At 47.7% G+C, this 14,364-nt stretch overlaps 1 protein-coding gene across 9 annotated transcripts in view; it reads left to right on the top strand.

Annotated features, from left to right (window-relative positions):
- The window catches only part of SZT2 (SZT2 subunit of KICSTOR complex), a 937,318-nt gene that overhangs the window by 50,476 nt on the left and 872,478 nt on the right, over window positions 1–14,364 (top strand). For all 9 annotated transcript variants that reach the window (XM_085602961.1, XM_085602966.1, XM_085602963.1 and 6 more), the window contains exons 2-4: window positions 2,454–2,579; window positions 4,742–4,915; window positions 5,161–5,331. In XM_085602961.1, the coding sequence (XP_085459087.1) occupies window positions 2,454–2,579; window positions 4,742–4,915; window positions 5,161–5,331 (471 nt within the window). The remainder of the gene's footprint in view (window positions 1–2,453; window positions 2,580–4,741; window positions 4,916–5,160; window positions 5,332–14,364) is intronic.

Below are 14,364 nucleotides of genomic sequence, written 5' to 3'. Positions count from 1 at the left end.
TTGGAGGCCTTATCCATTCTTCTACACATTTGTGAAAATGCCCTTTACAACCACACTTATTGCATACCACATGCTTGGCTGGACACTCCCTGAGATTGGCCATTTACCAAATAACAGATATCTACAATACCACCCTTTGAATTTCCCCACTGGCTTATAAAAATATTCCTGCACACTCCACTCACTTCATTCTTCACCACACTTTCTTCAATTCATCATCACAACTCATCCTTTGTTTAACTCTCTTTGAAGTAGAAACAACCTTCTATAAAGGGCCAAAGTTCCCCACAAACCCTGTCACTCTTGCAGTTCAAAAGGAATTGATTCCATATAGAGTCCCTCAACCAAAGTTCCAGACTTCCACGATGACACCAATATCCTCAAGATCTGAAATGCATTCTTCCATAGACGCATTATTTTTCTGTCTTCTGCATCTAAAATGATACCTATTCAACATGGTACTCACACTCCGTAGGCAATGCTGATCATGTTTTTTGATGGCCACTTCAAATTCATTTAGACCCTACGCATTGTCTCGGTTCAATTCAGGTAAATTCTCTAAGACTTCCTGTTCCTCAATGACCAGAGTGTGCAACAACAATGCAAGCTTTCTCTCGGCACCCAGACTTGTGCCGCAGTCTTGAATAGTTGTGGAAGTCTTTTTTTTCCCCATATAGCCCACTTAGTAGAAGGCTCCTCTGGATAAGCTAAGAAAAACAGAGGTGGTTCTACATTCTGCATAGTAGCCACTTAGAACTTTGCTTCTCTTTATATACTCATAAACACTGTGATGTCTGTTCACCAGATACTTGAACTAAATGAGCTGGTCACCCCTACCAGTTGACACCGTCGGGTAATTATATTGCGCTATATAAATCTCTTTGCATTTCATTACAGAGCGCTTGTAGCAAGTTTAGCAAAAATGTATCTGCTATGCTGCTAAGGAAGGACAAGCCCAAATGTGCAAGATGGACACCACACAATGTGCGGTCGAGTAATGTCCCCTATTTCTACAAGCGATGGCCTCTTCTAGCTGGCGTACCTTCTGAAGGGGTACTGAGCTCCTTCTGCCAGTCAGCCCGGACGTCATCACGGTGCTCCTCTGCTGCTCATGCAGTGGAAAGCTCAAGCAGTCCAGTCCCGCAAAGAGTAGTTGAAGAGCATCACCTGTTCCTACAGGCGATCGGTCCTTCCCCTCTAGCGTTGTTTTCTAAAGCATAAAGAGTTACTCTTGCCTGACAACGCTGACATAGTCTCAACGCTCCTTCTGCTTCATATGTCTCCAGGCTGCTTGTTAATACTCCCTTCCGAGGCCAGAGTGGGTTTTTATTCCATCTGGCATTTCCTCGGTGGGTTGGAGACATTGGAAGCTGGTTCTGAAAGCTCAGGGCTGCTGCTGGAGTCTGTAATATTCTGCAGATTCCAGAGGTTATTTGCAGCAGGCACAGGGATGCTTCAAAGAGAGGCAGAGAGTGGGAGGGAGGTAGGTGAAGAGAAAGACACGAGAGCTGGAAAACAGGGAGAGGGATGAATAAAAAAGAATAAGCCGGAGAGGAAAGAAGTGGATTGGTTTGAGCGTTTTTGCTAGGGCTTCTTTTGTTTCCACTGCCTGGCCCTGCAGCTGCCCTTTCCAAGTGCCAGAAATGTGGAACACAGATGCATTGCCACACTAAGCCAGTGTAACAGGGCTTCTTGCCCACCACAACGTCTCCCACTCCCACGTTGATTGCTAGCCACTCTTAAAACCTTCCCCACAGTATGACACTGGCATCAGCATCATACAATGCCCCAGAGAAGATCCCAAGCACCAGGTTAGAACAAACAGCAATGACAGGCAACACAGACTGGTTTTGTACATGCGATATGTTGAGGTGGCCCCAGCAATGATCCCGCCCCCGCCTGCAGTGAAGAATAGATGACACATTTAGATTCAGGAGTTATAATAATGTAATCCCCTCAGACCAAACGGGAGCTCCATATGCAGGACATTCCAGAAGGCAGGGAAAGGAGGCCCCACAGGCACCTGAAATCCGTAGAAAGAGAGAAGGAAACACACTGTCCTTCCTAAAGGGGGAGCCATGGGGTGAGTTTCAAGAGGCTCGCTGAAAAAGGGATGAACATAACATTTGATTATGGTATGATTTGTAATTTTACATTACAAATAATAAAAGCAGGCCGGTGGATTTTCTGCATTTGCCCTGCTTTCTGCCTTTTACTAAAATACCTGCACTGTAGATAGTGACTTCTTCCACAATACTACAGAACTATATACAGCTTTAACAACCTCCCTTAAAACTCCATTGTAAGGATAACTTCAGGCCTTTGCGGGCTTTTAGTAAATAATTCAAATCTTTGACACAGGTAACAGTGTGTAATGTTGAGGAATGTGGTGCCTTTTGTATTGCTGTAGTTGTGTGTAAGTTTTTGTTCAGTGCCTCTTCTCTTATGCACAGGTGGAGGAAGCAGGACAGGTGTACTTGCTCATGAAAAAGGATTACCGCATTTCTCGCAATGTCCGTCTGGCCTGGTTTCTATCCAACTTACACCAGGTCATCTCTCCAGTCCCAGAGGCAGAGCTGGTGAGTAGCTGCATTGCTGAATTGGCACTGGTCACGTAAGAAAAGGGATTTGTATTTTTCCACACTTTCTATTTTGTTCTTTCATCTTTAGTGGATTTATCAACTGTAATACTTTCTTAAGGTCCACAGTGAGGCAGAAACTTTCCATACCTTGATCTCTTTATTTTGCCAAAACGGCTGAACTTTTTCCTAAGGTTTTTCACAAGCTAGCTAGTGAGCCTTTTTCAAATAAACTTTCACATTAGAATAAGCATTTTCTGCATATCCAATACTTCACCTCGATTACAGAGGCCCTAACAAATGCTTAACTAGAACATGTGAAAGACTATTGTCTTGACCTCCATCTGCGGATGCAGGTTGGGTCATGGTGGCATCTTGTTGGCCAAGGAGAGAACCGTGCCTGGGAATACTCCCAGCTCTGAATGGCAGGGATAGAGAATGTCCGAAGACTGGTCAGTTAGAAGTATTAAGGCTTGTTATCCCCTTGAGTGGGTCTTATGAGAGAGGACTAACAGACAAGAACATTCTAAATGAAAAATAGTTTGTCATAAAGAGCAAGAGTGAGATAGTGGAGAGATTGTGAAAGGTCAGTAGCATGAAGTGTGGGACTAAGATGAACAAGGAAGGGATTGCACCTCCAGAGTTGTTTTAGAGCAGATGATTCTGGTTTGGAACTAGGTACGCAGGTAGCACTGTCACAATCAAGGAGTAGTCCAATCATGTCATGTAGCATGTAGTGGTGGCAGCATGTAGCCCAGGATGGCAGTTTCTGACAGTAGTAAAGGCAGCAGACCTAACACTGTTGGGTGAGAGAGGTTTATATATAGCAGCTGACTTGGCTTCTTATGGCACATAGGAAGACTTGGGTACAATTGAACCTTCAGCAAGTGTTCCTCAGGAAAACTCCCCAGTGCTAAATTCCGAAAGTGCATATTTTGCTCACAATTGTTTCATCCTCTACTGAAAGGCTTCACTTTGCCTTGGAAGCAACACTACTATACAGGATAGAGCCCTCTGTGCCGCCACCATCTCCTATTGCCTCTGAGACCAGCCCACTGTAGGTAAGGCATGAATGAGTTCATGCCTGCGGCAGTACTGGTTCCAGATCACTAGCATCCACGCTTAGCTCCCATCTATAGGCTTATCCATGTGTCAGCTGTTTAGTGGATGCTAACTTAATTGGCGTGTAAAAAAGAGGTCCAAGAGCCCACCTCCTAAAATACTCCACATATGACCTATACAGGTCTGGGTTAACGCCCTACACTGCCTCACCTACAAATCTTCGGCAGACAAAGACCTAATTGATGCAGCAGAATGATCTCTTCCTTCCATCCTCAACAGACCCGCTGATTGGGACATTGCCTAAAATTCACCTTCCAACTATCCAGATACTTACCCAATGCGATTACCATATGCAGCCTCTGTAGACTACAGTGGGTTACCTTATCTATGATAATTCATCATCGACTAAACGAGTAAGCCGTTAGTCTCACTGTGCACCCTCTACCACAGAACATCTGCCTTTAGCACTTAAACTTCACTCACCTTAAAAGCATGCTAATATGGATGACCATTCGAAGCAGGCCAGTCTGGTTTCTCCTTCGCCCTTTTTACTCTCCTCTTGCACTGCTTACCATATATGCCCCCACTTCCTCCCACTGCTCAAGTGCATTGGTGAATAATTGGCTTAGTGTTAGAAGAATGAACCACAAGGCTTCTGCCATATGTGACACTGCAGTTGTTAAGTAATCTGCAGTTGTGAAAGAAAAATAGCGAGGTGCTCCCCCATGACGTGTCTCGTAAGGGCCTTTCCACATGGTAGGAATTGTAGTGTGAGGGCAAAGTTTGGTGGAGACCATACTCTACAAGGTTGTAGCTGGGAGGCTTAACGAGTGGATTGGCTGTAGCTTATAGCCCTCATAAGTGTTGAATAGTGTGCTCAGGGGTTTAAAGCAGGCACAGGACAAAATTCACTTATGATATAGAAGTCTCAATCACTAATACCTGAACTTTCTCAGAGGTGGTTTAAGGTGCTTGTGGTGGTAACACAAATATTCAGGTGTGGCTACACCCTCTAGGTTTTGGCTCTCTGTTTTATTTCCACTTTCTCTTGCCAGTAGCTACACATCACTGTTGTGAGTCTTATGCTTTCTCTATTCTAGGTGCAGTCTGATAATGAATTGGACGTGCTCAGCATTCTGCCCCATGGTTGGCAACCAGAGGACATGGTGAGGCCGAAGGCGTACCTGCTGGTGCCTTCCACTCGTGTCACGTTTCTGGCACGGCAGTACCGGTTCGTCATCGAACTCGACTTAAGTCCGTCCACTGGGATTGTGGTATGTTGACACTGTGTTTTTTTTGTCCCTAGAGGATTGTAAGCAGTTTACGCTGTCTTTTTATTCAAACTTATGTTTGTACATCAGTTTCTTCTCCTTACAAGACCTAAGGGATATGGGTGGGTGTTGAAAGCTCTGACGTGACGGTGTTTGTGGCTTCTAGGAGTTGGGATAGTTTCAATGAAAGTTGTAGATTCTGCCTAGAAACCCATTTCAACCTGCTTTTTTTTCTCTGGTTCTCACAGGATGACTCCACAGGAGAGATCATATTCGATGAGGTCTTCCATGCACTGTCTCGATGTTTGGTTGGGTTGCTGAGGCCATTTCGAATTCCTGGCTCAGATATTCTGTACCGCCCAGAGATCTTTGTCACAATACAAGCATATACTTCCATCATCGGACTGCAGTCTCATCAGGTAAGCACCCTTTGTAGAGGATATTCTTGTCATCAGAGCGAGACCTCTCATAGCACGCTCGCGTTGACTCTGACTTCATAGGTCAGCTGCAGGGAAAAAAGCTGCCAGACCCGAATACTGTAGAACATAGCGCAAGTCATCTTTTGATGTAGGAGTTTGGTATGCGCTTGAAGGCGAACTAAAGACACGCACTGCACATGTTCTGTGGGGTGAAGTCATTTTCTTAGAGGGTTGGATATTGTTGAGAGCATTTATCATCAACAACGGATCTCCCACAGATTCGTTATCTAGTGAACTGATAGAAGTATCTTGGCTATAAGGTTTGGTAGTCTTACTGCATGCCCATTCTCTGGAGTTTATGGACAATCAGTGGTTACTGCTCCATATATTATATGGGTAGTGTTGTTTAGCATTCGCACCCCGTGGCCATGATATTTATGCTGTCCAGTTCCATATCCAGGTTACACATTTAGGCACTTGACTATCTCAGGGTGAGGATGTGCCAAAGCTTACCCCAGGCGGTGGAGGGGGTTAGAAACTTGGATAAATCATGATGCCGTAAGTAACACTCATTAACATCTGTGGCCTGTGTGTGCTGCACTTTAGAAAAAGAAATGGACTTAATTGAACAGGTTAATAGCTCAGTTGAAATTAGGATAAACGGAGAAAGACATATTGTGCTGCTCCCAAGTGCTATTAGTGCACCCAAGCGCTAGGTGCAGGATTTTTGATAACCCTTGACCTGTGGTCCATGTTATCCTATGTCAATTGGTTTAGGTTTACTTAGGGAAGCTCTTGATTCCTTGGGTTTTAGCAGAGTTTCATTCGGGGATCTAAAAGGTGGGCAGGGGATACAGATGGAGGGACTCTGGACCAAACTCTGTTCCTTGGATACCGCTAAAGTATCTTGTTCTTGAAATTTAAGGTGTGAACTTCAAGAATAGCATAGGGGATAAAATGTGTCAACTGCAAGAACCGGAAAGAGATTTAGAGGTTTCAACCACATACATAAATGTATCCCAAAAACTCACCACCCAAACAACTAGCACCCCACCCACCAAAGTGATGCATCCGGTGATTCTGATGGTGGTATCCTGTTGGCTCCCTTAAACAACAATCATTGGCCAGTAAGCGATAGAGTGTAAACGTTTTAAGTCATTGGTGTCCAGCCACCTACTTAAGACCTAATTATTAGTTCTTTTTTTTGTTTTTCAAGTCTAGTGAGCCAGCACACACTAAGTTGGTTCTAGGGTACCTTTTTTCTTAAGGGATCTGTGTCTCAGAATTTATCACTAAAAGCCACAATGTTACAATGGCGTGTTGCTCCCAAAGGATCTGGACTCCACATGAAATAAGAGCCAAACATTTTCACATCAAAATTGTGATATCTGTTACTGTAAGGGCTTGGGAAATAATATCAACCTTTCTGGAACTGGGGCAACCTCCTCTATCCCATGGAATCAGGAAGTATCCTGGGGTTTCCAGATCATGGGATGGTTATCCTACGGGTATGGGATGAGCCGGGATGGTACTATTTTACCTTTATCGATGTCTAATGGCAATGGCCCAGCTCCTCACCTCACCTTAGATGGTGCTCTTGTTGCTTCTTCCATTTTTCTGGGCAGCTGGGCCGAGGGAACCATGTGGCTTGTGGGCTGCCTCAGTCCCTCAAAATGTCCTCCCGCAGGTCTTTCAGCTAGGTGAGCCTTGAGTTGGTCTTCATGTTGATCTGCTGTGCTGTTGTTCAGTTCCTCTTGTAGGTGCAGTGCAGCTCATGCGCAGGCAGATAGACCCTCTGTCTCTCCAGAGTTCACAGCAGTGATGGGACTCTGCCAGCTTCCTAGACTTACCCAAGAGTAGAGAAAAAGTGATAACCTTGTTCGGCTCCTGATCTGGGGACCAGAAGCTGTTTGTTAGTTTACTGGTACAGAGGCTTCCTCAGTGCTGGAGGCAATGATAGAAGAACCAAGTATTATTTGTGACTTATAGTACTGAACAGTCTGGTAGTCAAGGCAGGAAGAATTAGCACACCAGAGGTTCTGCAGTATTTAATTTTTGTGGAAGAGCCTTCTGGCTCTGTTGCTGGTCATATTTCACCTGCTTCTGAGTGGAGCATCTCCAGTCAGGCCAGTCCTGACTGGCCCAGATACTATGTCTATTGGTCTGGATCTGCTCCTATTGCTACAGAAGATCGCAACTACGCATGTGGGCTGTCCCAAAGGCCACTAATGTATATTGAAATCAGTAGGCCGTTAGATAGCTGTGCTGTCAACCCAGACCTGAAAATGACATGGACCACTTTCAGTAGGCTCATGTGAATGTTGAGTTCACTGGAGAAATAACAGGACATTCTAAAACAAAATTAAGGAATGGACAGCATAGGCTTCTCCAAGCCAAGCTGTGCACCTTTGGTGCAACACTTTTTAAAAAAAAACTTCTGTTTATTATTTTCAACCAATTAACACCAGACAGTAGATCAGAATTACCATTACAAGCAGTACTCGATACTTCATCTCTTCGCAGGAGATTGCAGACAGGACAATATCATATTGGTGTATGAGACAAGGCACATTCAAGCAGTAATTCAGTATAGCACATGACATGAGCAGCAGCGTTACACACCCCACCTACTCGCTGCCCTCCCTCAACAGCTGTGTATTTCCTTGTGTCCATATAACCATGCGGGGGGATAGTCGTCCACCGTAGGCGAATGCAGACCTGTCCCGACCAAGAGTGACCCAGCTTTTGTTAATGATCAAAGGCCTCACCCTTTATCATGTTAGCATGGACATCCCCTGTGCCTCCCGAGGATACTCGTTCCCACCCCACAACGCCTCGAAGGAAGGCCTCACCTGTCTTTAAAGAAATCCTTACCACCACCCACCCTTGGACTCCCAGATATCAGCTGCCCTGATGTGAAAGAAGGATCCCCAGGGGGTGGTCCCGGACAACAACAGGACGGGAAAGAACCTCGGTGCTCAGCCTCAGTGGCCTCAGATGAGGCAGGTCCAGGTGAATGGGAAAGTAAATAACACTATAAGGGAGCCCAAATGTCTCTAGGCCTAGAAGAAACAGGGAGCAGTTCAGCATACGTAGTAAGTTGTTCTTGGCAAATCACTAGATCATCAATCCAATCCTTAAACTTAGGCGCCCGCCCTCTTCCCCAGCGACAGGCCACTCGCCTCTTAGCCACAAGAAGGGCAAGCGCAACATATTTACGGTACGCCGCGGGAACAGGCTTCACATACCCCAGTATCGCCATCAATGGTGTGGGCTCCATCTGTATGTTCGTCATCTGAGCTAACGCGTCAAAGACTTGCCCCCAATACTCTCGCACTCCCGGGCAGTCCCATGCCAGGTGCAGGAAATCCGCCCCAGGAGCACGACACCTATCGCAGCTATCCGATTCACGCAGGTTAAATCTATGCATCTTGGCTGGGGTATAATATAATCTGTGTAGAAACTTATAATGGAGTAGACCGAGTCTACCGCTGGCCGATACCCTCTCAGTTTGCAGACTGCAATATTCCCATTGTTCATCGGACAATGCGAACCCCAGTTCATCGTTCCAGCGCCCCCGGGAAGGCGCGACTGGATACACCCTCTGGGCGTGCACGGTCTTGTAGATTAGGGAGACCAATCGCTTGCACGCCGTGCTTTTGAGCATAAGCTGAAGCGGAGCTAGGGCCTGCGGCTCCGCAGGAAAGTCTGAGGTCAGTGACCGAATGCCATGTCTAAGGCGAATATAGATAAAGACATCCATCGGAGTCTGCCGCCTGCCCTGGAAGATATGCTCAATCGAGCGGAAGCTACCCTTATAGTATAAGTCCCCCCACGTACTGATGCGTGCGCGCTCTTTAAAAAGATGAAACCTTTTCTCCTGGTGTAGGGGTATGCTCGGGTGATAAGTAAGAGGCAGTAAAGTGGAATAAATCAAATTTGCATGCAGCATGCGCCCAATGCGCTGCCAGGAAGATGCAGTACAAGTGAGTGTGGTCGGAGTTCGGTCTCTCGGCGTGCACCGGTCATAAAATACCCCCTCTAATGGGGTGGGATATGCGAGCCAATGCTCAGCCGCAACTTGCGGCATGTACTGTGGCTGCTTCACCCAAAGCCATGCATAATGAGCTTGTGCACTAAGGTAGAAGAGCTCAAAATTCGGGATTCCGAACCCTCCCTGCGCATATGGCCGAATGAGCACCTCCCATTGCAGCCTCGGCTGCTTCCCTCCCCACACCAGCCACGTCAGTTCAGAGCGGAGTGTCCTGAAGAAAAAGGTCCCAGGATAATACGGGATGTTTAGAAATGCAGGAGCCGGGGGAGGATCACTATTTTAATGAGGGAGGCCCGCCCTGCCAGAGAGAGGGGAAGGGTTATCCAACGACTAATTTGCTCGGTGATACAAGTCATAGTGGTGCCATAATTCAAACGCATGAGTTCCTCCCTATCTTTCGTGACCCGAATACCTAGATATCGCAACTCGTCCTCACACCACTCTAATGGGTAATCTAACGGGAACCGTCCCGTCACCGCCGTCAGCGGGTAGATACAGGATTACCCCCAGTTGATTCGAATCCCCGACAGTACCCCAAAGGGTATAAATTCTCGCAATATCGGGTTCAAATTGAGTTGCGGGTCCCGGATATAGAGCGTGATATCATCGGCATATAATGATATCAGTATCGGCCGCATATTACACCGTAAGGCCTTGTCATTATGCCGCTGTCGTAATCGTGCTGCCAGCGGCTCTGTCGCCAGGGCAAAGAGCAGCGGGGACAATGGACATCCCTGCCTTGTGCCTCTGGTGATATGGAAGGCCTGCGACGTTTGCCCATTTATGAGCGTCTTGGCAACCGGCAATCGATATAACAGCCGAATCCAAGATAAGAAGTGCGGCGGGAAACCCATCCGCAGCATAACCCCGAAAATATAATCCCATTCTATGGTATCAAACGCCTTGGTGGCATCTAAAAAAATAGCAGCCAACGGCAGATCTGGTGAGACATTATTTAAAACTGCGAAAAGTGTTCGTAGGTTATGAGAGGTGGCTCTTCCGGGCACGAATCCCGATTTATCCGGGAGAATCAAATTCTCCATAAGAAGACTCAGTCGAGTGGCAATTAGCTTGGCTAATATTTTAGCATCACAATTGAGGAGAGAAAGTGGTCTGTATGAGTCACACTGCCTGAGCGATTTTCCCGGTTTCAAAAGAGAGACAATGATAGCTTCCCGCATAGAGGCCGGCAGGCAGCCCACCTCCAGGGATTCCTCTCGTATGATCGGGGCCATGAGATCGACGTATGTTTTGTAAAACTCTATGGGGATGCCATCCGACCCCGCCGCTTTCCCAGATTGCATACTCATAATAGCCTCCCTGACCTCATCCAACTCAAATGGTGCACATAGACAACGGGAGTTCTTATCGCTCAGCCAACCCAGCGCCACATCGTCCAGAAAGCTGCCCAAGTCTAAGGCACTGTCCCTCTGTGTGGTATACAGTTGGGCGTAGTGATGTGTGAATGTTTGGAGAATATGAGTTGTGTCCCTCTGAACTACGCCATCCTCGTCCTCCACCTCTAACACACATCTGGAGTGTCGATCCTGTCTGATTACTTGTGCCAGGGCTTTACCAGGTCTTCTTCCCTCTCCATAACAGCGCGCCACCCATAATTTCCCCCGGAACCTAGTCTCCCTTTGCGCAGCATCCATATATTCCGATAGCGTCTCCCTGAATTTGAGTTGGGTAGCACTACTTGGGCACGTCGCTAATTGCGCTTCCAGGGATCTCAGCTCTGCCTCCAATTTACTCAAGGTGCGGACAATGTCTTTAAGCACTCCGGCCCCTTTAGCTATACAGAACCCCCGGAGAGTGGCTTTAAATGCCTCCCAGATAGTTTCCACACTAGTCACCGAGCCCTTGTTACGGACAAAGAAATCCTGTATCTCTTCCCGCAGCTCCGTCTGAAAGACTGTATCCAACAAAATGGGAGCGTGCAAACGCCAAACTCTGCATGGGGTGTAAAAATCTGCGGACGCCAACGTGATCCTAACTGGGGCATGATCTGAATACGTTCTGGCTAGATGCTGCACTGATACTATCGCAGGCCCCAACCCCCGAGATAGCAACCAATAATCTAAACGAGCCCATGCTGCCGCCTGCGCCGTATAATGCGTTCCCTCTCTAGCGTGCGGGTGAGTGTGTCTCCAAGCATCCAGCAAATGGTAGGCAGCCACTATATCCTTAAGAGCCGCGCACGCCTTGGTGTAGTGATGAGGTGCAGGGTGTGACCTGTCCTGCCCTGGGTCGTAGGTGACATTGAAGTCTTCCCCCCTCCCCCCCCCCCCCCAAATAACGTGGCTAGAGCCGATGTCAAATATCCTAGCCCATAAGGATGTAACTCCGGTGTGTCTACGTTAGGCCCATAGCAACAAGCTTTACCGATCCCAGCCGTCCCCACACCAGACAGTAGCGACCCTGCGGATCACAAGTTGTACCCACAAGCTGAAATGGCACCTGTTTCTTAACAAGGATAACCGTACCTCTCGCATAGGTTGAATACGAAGAGAAAATTCTGTAGCCTGCCCATTTTTGTGCAAAGGAGTTCGGTCGGTCGGGAGCGAGATGCGTTTCCTGTATCATGGCTATGTGTATCCTGTGCCTGTCCAGATATGCCAATATGTGCCTCTTCTTCCTCGGATCCCCCATGCCCCTGACATTCCAAGTGAGAATATTCAATGCTCCTGCTTCACTATCCGCCATTTATTACTACACATGCCAACAACTTGTATGAGCCCCACTTGGAGAAACCTCCGCAGCCCTTACACTGTGCAAAGCCCAGTCCTGTCCAAGATTGATGCATACACCCATTGAAGCATCGGATACCACCTCCAAGAAATCAATGAAAATCTCGTGCGAAATGACTGTCATGTGGCAAACCAACCAACCGCCCCCTCCCTACCACCCCCACCCACTGCAGCACCCCCAACTTGCCAGAATAACACACCCACCCCCCCCAACTTCCAACAGAAGCAGTAACCCCAGTATCATCCCTGCAACAGATATGCGGGGAGCTGCCCCAGGGGGATGCCCGTTGGGGGACATTGTTAGGTGGCAGCACGGAACCCTCTTGCCCCACGGGCCCACCTCTGAGTCACACCCGAGGCCCGCACAGGCAGAGGGTGCCCGATGTTCGTTCAGCATTATTCATAGTTGGACCTCCGCTGAAGTAATTATTCTGTTCACACCTCGGGTCCCAGGTCGAACCAAGCAGCCAAGCCTACCCCTTGTCTCGTCAAACACTGTCAAGGATAACAGAACAATTACGAATCTTCCTCCGCTGCCAACTGTGCGGACCTCTACAATGCCTCCATGGTATTGTCAGTGCTCGACGCTCGTTTGACTTTCTTGAGGAATTCCTCCACCTGTTGAGACTTTGTAAAAAAATGCTGCTGACCCTGGTGGATCACCCTAAGCCTCGCTGGGTACAGCAATGCGTAATCAATTTGGGCTTTCCGTAACTTGGCCTTGACTTCAGTGAACGTGCGCCGCTCCTCCTGGACCGTTGGCGTGAAGTCCGGGTAGATGGAGAACGTGTTCCCGTCGAAGCTCAGAGATTGTTTGCTTCTTGCCACCCTCAGGGCCACATCACGGTCCCTGTAATTTAAGAGTCTCTCTATGATGGGTCTCGGGGCACTGCCGGGGGGAGGGCGCTGCCCAAGGGATCTGTGAGCGCGCTCAACAATGAACTGGCTGGAAAAGGAGTCAGCCCCAATCGCGGCCAGGAGCAGCTTTTCGATATATTCTTCCATTCTCTCCGTGTTTGTGGACTCCGGAATACCTGTTACGCGTATGTTGTTGCACCGACTGCGCGCCTCCAAATCCTCGTTCTTCGAAGCGATAATCTTGAGTATCTTGTCCATGTGGGCGAGTTGCGTCGCATGCCTGGAGGTCACGTCCTCTGTCCGAAACACGCCTCTCTGCCTCCTTCAGCCGGTCATCGTGCCCCTCCAATCTGTGGGCAATAGCGTCCATTCTTGTCGACAAACTGTCCACCTTATCCACAATGGTGGCATTTTCTAACTCATAATTTAAAAACCATCTTTACTAAAAGATGCATTAATAAATTCCGAGTTCAGAGAGCCTAAACTCCATCTCTCTATCCTGTCCCAATGGAAATTTATACTTGTAAGATGTTACAAAATATCTCCTATTCTAACCTTTGGGACAAAACTAAATGCACTGTATTTCACTATCGGGACATGTCTCACACACACTAGTACATGTCCTACCTTTCACATACACTGCACCCTGCCCCTGGGTGCACCTTGGGGCTGCCTGAGGGGTGCCTTACATGTAAGAAAAGGGAAAGTTTGGGGCCTGGCAAGTGGGTGCACTTTCCAGGTCAACATGGCAGTCACTACTACGCGCAGACACTGCAGTGGCAGGTCTGAGAACCCTTTGAAGGGCTGCTTGTGTGGGTGGCACAACCAGTGCTGCAGGCCCGCTAGCAGCATTTGATTTACAGGCCCTGGGCACACACAGTGCACTGGACTAGGGACTTAAAGTTAAATCAAATAAGCCAACTATGGAAACACGAATCCATAAACACAATTTACAGTAGGAGCACTTTAACACTGATCAGCAGTGGGGAAAAAGCGCAGGACACTAAACCTTTACAAACAGAGTCCAAACCAGGAGGTCAGAAAGCAGTAAAGACATGGGAAACACGCCAAAAGATGCCAGGTCTAACAGGAAGCCTCTGTCCTTGGCATTTCAGGTGCCACCAACGGAAGATTTGCACTTCCGCTTCTTTGTGCTCCTCCTGTTTTTGTTTTGTGTAATCTTAAAACACCAAGCCTCCAGAGATACTCTGTGAACTGTAGCTGATGTGCAGAATGCAGGGGGCCAGAAATCATTCTAGGGGCCATGGACAAGCCAAGATTACTGGGCCTCTGTGGGGCTGAGGGTGTTTGCCTATGATGTCTCAGCATCTGTTCTCCTATGACTCTAAAAACTGGGCCTAGTACAGCCCC

This window comes from Triturus cristatus, chromosome 4_2, assembly GCF_964204655.1.
Source record: "Triturus cristatus chromosome 4_2, aTriCri1.1, whole genome shotgun sequence".
Taxonomy (NCBI): Eukaryota; Metazoa; Chordata; class Amphibia; order Caudata; family Salamandridae; genus Triturus; species Triturus cristatus.
Note: the sequence above shows the minus strand (reverse complement) of the source record. Positions and strands in the feature narration are given on the sequence as shown.